Below are 4,590 nucleotides of genomic sequence, written 5' to 3'. Positions count from 1 at the left end.
CGGCGGCCCCGCAGGCAGCGGCTCGGGGGCGGCCGCGCTGTACCCCCGCGCCCCCCGGCTCCGTCCCTCCCTCCTTCCCTGCCCCGCTCCGCTCCGAGCCGTTCCGTGCCGAGCTGCGCCGTGCCGTGCCGTGCCGTGCCGAGCGCCGCTCGCTGCTCACAGGAGGCCGGGGCCATGGCGCTGGACGGGATCCGCATGCCGGACGGCTGCTACGCCGACGGGACGTGGGAGCTGAGCGTCCATGTCACCGACCTGGGCCGCGACGTCACCCTGAGGGTCACCGGGGAGATCCACATCGGGGGAGTCATGCTGCGGCTCGTCGAGAAGCTCGGTGAGTGCCGGAGGGCGTCCTGCCCCAGCATCGTGCCCCGGGGCTCTGCCCCAACGCTTTTCTTTAGCAGCCGGGGCTCGCTCTGCCCCGACATCCAGCGCCCTGCCCCAGCCTTGAGACCCAGCACCCTGCCCCGCTGCTTTGCTCCAGTGCCCTGCCCACACCCCGCGCCCTGCCCCAATACTTCGCTTTAGCGCTCAGCGCTCAGCACCCAGACCCAGCACCCTGCCCCGCTGCTTTGCTCTAACACCCAGTGCTCTGCATGCACCCGGCACCTGGGGCTCTGCCTCAGCACCCAGCCCTGAAGCCCTGCCCTCATTCTGTGCCTTAGCACCCAGCACCCTGCTCCAGTGCTTTGCTGTAGCACTCAGTTTTTGCTTTAGCATCCAGCCTGCAGCCAGCACCCGGGGCACTGCCCCAGCATCCCGCCCCAGAGCTCTGCCCCAGTTCTGTGCTCTAGCACCCGGCTCCCTGCCTGCACCCAGCATCCTGCACCCAGCACCCAGGGCTCTGCCCCAGTACTGCGCTTCAGCTCCCACCATGGAGCCCCAGGGCTCTGCCTTGGTGCTGTGCTTCAACACCCAGCACCCTGCCTGTATGCAGCGCCCAGCACCCTGCTCACATGTGGCATCAGGAGTTGGACTCTGGATCATTCTTACGGGTCCCATCCAGCTCCGGATATTCTGTGATTCTGTGATACACCTGGACCCAGCACCCTGCCCATATCCAGCATCTGCTCCTTGCCCGTCCCTCTGCATCCTGCCCCAGCGCCCTATTGCAGCCCTCTGCGTGCCCCAGGGTGCCCCTGCACCCCTCTGAGCTCCACCCAGACCCCCAGCAGCACCCACCCCCACCCCCCCCCAGGGGTCCTGCTGGCTGCAGTTTGCACGGAGCTGAGAAACGTCGTCGCTTCGGGCCGGGTTTGGTGCGAGTTCTGCGACGAACAAAAAGATTTAATTGGCGGGGTTTGCTCAGAGCAGAGCTGGGCACGGTCAGCGTTAGGGGAGGTGGCTCTTCGTGCCCTCTCGCTGTGGTCTGTGCGTGCTTACCCAGCAGGATTGTTGGGGTGGCTGCTGTCACTGCTGGGATAAAACACGGATTTTGCGCTGCAGGCGCATGCCTGGGGCCGTGGGAGTAGCAGCGCTGTCAGCTGTGCCCGCGGGTCCCGCTTCGATGCAACGTGTTTGCGTGGCTTTAAGAGCAGCATCTTGCTTTGGTTGTGGTTTGTTACTTATCGGGGTTTAAGGGAAGGACCGAAACGGGGTCGTCTCAAAGGGAAGCCGCCATTGGGTCAGAGGGTCTTCTGCTGGAGGCGGCCCTGGCTCCAAAATCCCATTTACGTTTGCGTTCTTTTTCTGCTGGAGCTGCGGAAAGCTCTGCCTGAAGCCGGGCCGAGCGCTCGGGGAAGCAAACAAAAAAAAAAAAAAAAAAAAAAAAAAAAAAAAAGGAAAAAAAAAACCAAGCAACCCGCCTCAATGGCTTTCTAGAAATGGTCAAAACCGGCCCCCGGGCGCCGGAGGGCTCCGCTCGGGGCTGCCGAGGGGACGGAGCCCGGCGAGGACCCGAATTAGCGGCTGACGTCAGGCGTCCCCGCGCCGTGCTGGTTAAATTAGGCATTGTATTAGGGAAGGAAGGAATGCCAGCCGCACGGGAACGGGGTTCTGCTGCTCTGCGCCCGCTCGCTGCCTTCAGCAAGAGGCGCACGGCAAAGCCCTGCAGCGTTCCCCCGTCCCGCGGCTGCTTCGCTTTTTTAACATCTCTCTGCGTTTTGTTTTGTTTTTTTTTTTAAATAGTTGGATTGTTTCCTGGAGGATCTGTCTGTCTGTCTGTCTCTCTGTGTGTGTGTGTGTGTGTTTTTGCTGTGGGTTTTAAGGAGGATTCCTGGCGCTGACGTTTCTTGCAGCGCTGGGATGCCCGGTGGCGGATGGATGGATGGGATGCAGATGGAGCGGGCTGCTGCTATGGGCCAGGCCTGGCTGTTCCATCCATTAGGGGTAAAGCTGGGGCAGGGGAAGCCCATTGGGGAGCTTCCATGGCATGTGGGGCCGGGCCGACCCTGAGACCAGTGGAAGCGGCCGGTGGCTTTGAACATAAACCTGTGCGTCCCCTCCCTGCAGTCCCAGCAGCTTGCCATTAAAACCTATTGCTAGGGATTGGAAAAACCCCCAGCTGGGGATTCTGGTTCCCCCGTGGGTCTCAGCACCCTGCATGCTCCCCTGTTACTCATCACCCCGCCGGGTTAAGGCGCTGCGTTCACTGAGCTGTGCCATGCACGGGGCAGAAAAATGGGCAAAAAGTGCTGAGGTTTGCAGAGCAGGGCTATTTATTTGGTGACCTGCAAAGCTCCAGGGCAGAATCCTGGTGACAGTGAAGGAGCCGTGCAATTAATCCGACCCGTGCCGTTGTGCCGGGTGGCCCCTATCAAGCTGGGATGAATTTATATGTAATTTTTTAACAGTGGGCTGCGCTCCAGGCGTCGCCCATTTGCAGGAGGCAGCTGATTGCATTTGAAGCAGGCAGCAGCTGCGTGGCTTTGCCCAAAATCCCGAGCAGGGCTGCTGGCGGGCGCCGGCTGGTAGGAATTCTGCCACTATTGACTTACAGAGTCACGGCGAGCCGGAGGAAGGAAGGAAGTGAGCAGAGGTTATTGTTGTTGTCGGCTCGAGGCCGTTTCGAACGTGTGTGTGTGTTTGTGTGACCAAAACGTTGCTCCCGCTCCTTTTATTTATTTATTTGTGGGAAACGTGCCTGGGAGGGGCTGCTTGGGATGCTCCTGGGGGAGATAGGAAGCTCAGGGACTGGGCCTTGGGGACCCAAGGGCGCTGGTGCCATCCGACAGCGTGGTGGGACCCCAGCTGCTGGCAGGCCCCGTGTTGTGGTGCATCGGGGCACTGCGAAGGCTTTGGGCAGCGGTTCCCAGCTCCGCCGTCCCCTCTCAGCTCTTCTGTTGCGTTCTCGTGGTGCGTCCCCTGCAGGAGGGTGGGATCTCACCTGGGCACGAGGGCTAAACGCGGTGCAGATTTGGGGTTTGTGCTTGGCGTAGCACATGGAGGGGTCTTCCTTCGGCCGGTTTCAGCCTGCAGATGTGCCTGGGATTCGCAAAACTGAATGAAAACATCGGTGTTTGCCACGTCAGTCTTAATGGAACCCGTAAGGGGTCATGAATAAAACACCAGGGAAGTGCAACCTCATTGATTCCGAGCTTCGTCTTTGAGGTTGTGCAGCGCTCGCAAGTGCTTCCAGCCACGGTGAGACTTGCCATGGAAGCTGCTTGCCTTGAGGCAGTAATGGGCTCTTTGGAACAGCTCAGGGCCGCGTCAGAGAGATGCAGAGTGCTTTGAGCTTCGCCAAGGAGCCGCGGGCGAGGGTTTGTTGGGTGCTTTGCTGCTCGAGGAGGAGCCGGGGGCCAAAGAGCCGATGGGCGCTGGTGTCACCACCAAGGGCAGCCGGTTCTCTTGGGGTACCCAGCGCTCAGTGGAGTCGTTGCGTATCCCGGTTTCATATCGCCCTGTGTTTTGCTATCAGCACGTGGTTGATATCTCCACCCGTGTCGCCGAGTCCTTGTCCCGGGAACAGCACGTTTTTTTCACGGCGTTGGAGCGGGAGCGCGCCGCGTCGCCGTTAACTGGAGGATCCGTGCGGGCTCCTTGCTGCACATCGGCTCCCGGCTGCAGGAAGCTCCTGCGCAGGCACGCAGCGGATCGCGGGGCTGCTGCTGACATAAAGTCCTCTTTGTTGGCGTCAGCGCTGCCAGCCAGCAGGAATTCAGGGTGGGGGGAGGAGGAGAAGGGGGGGGGGGAGCTGGGAGCCGTACGCTGGCAGCTCCCGGCCGTGCGTGCTCCCACCCCGAGCGGCGACGACCCCTTCGGAAGGCAGAAAAAAATAAGAAGTTGTGGAAAAAAATGAACGCACGAATGAATCTGGTTTTTTTTTTTTCTTTGCCGTAACTTCCTCTCTCTCTCTCTCTCTCTCTCGGGCGCGTTTGTTCTTTGTCCGGATAGCGGCACGTGAAGGCGGGTGGGGAAGCGGGCGTCCCGCACCTGGAGGCAGGACCCATGGGTGGCGGTGCTGGGAGAGGTTCCCTTCCAGCCCGGGCTGGGGATGCTGGGGTTGGGGGGTTGTGGGGGATGCGGTGCCCAAATCATCGGTGACCACAGACAGGAAATTGTTGGGTTTGCAGCTCGGACCCAGCCTGGATCGGCGGCTTCCTTTGGGTGCGCGGTCGGCTTTCGGTGCGGCACCCCAAGGCGTGGGATGGG

General features: G+C 61.1%; 1 protein-coding gene across 4 annotated transcripts in view; it reads left to right on the top strand.

Annotated features, from left to right (window-relative positions):
• Positions 1-4,590, top strand: part of FERMT2 (fermitin family member 2) — a 37,502-nt gene that overhangs the window by 1,680 nt on the left and 31,232 nt on the right. For all 4 annotated transcript variants that reach the window (XM_021401997.1, XM_021401998.1, XM_021401999.1 and 1 more), the window contains exon 2: positions 163-331. In XM_021401997.1, coding sequence (XP_021257672.1) covers positions 163-331 — 169 coding nt within the window. The remainder of the gene's footprint in view (positions 1-162; positions 332-4,590) is intronic.

The sequence above is a fragment of the Numida meleagris genome, chromosome 6, assembly GCF_002078875.1.
Source record: "Numida meleagris isolate 19003 breed g44 Domestic line chromosome 6, NumMel1.0, whole genome shotgun sequence".
NCBI classification, from domain to species: Eukaryota; Metazoa; Chordata; class Aves; order Galliformes; family Numididae; genus Numida; species Numida meleagris.
This window is presented reverse-complemented; position numbering and strand designations above follow the sequence as displayed.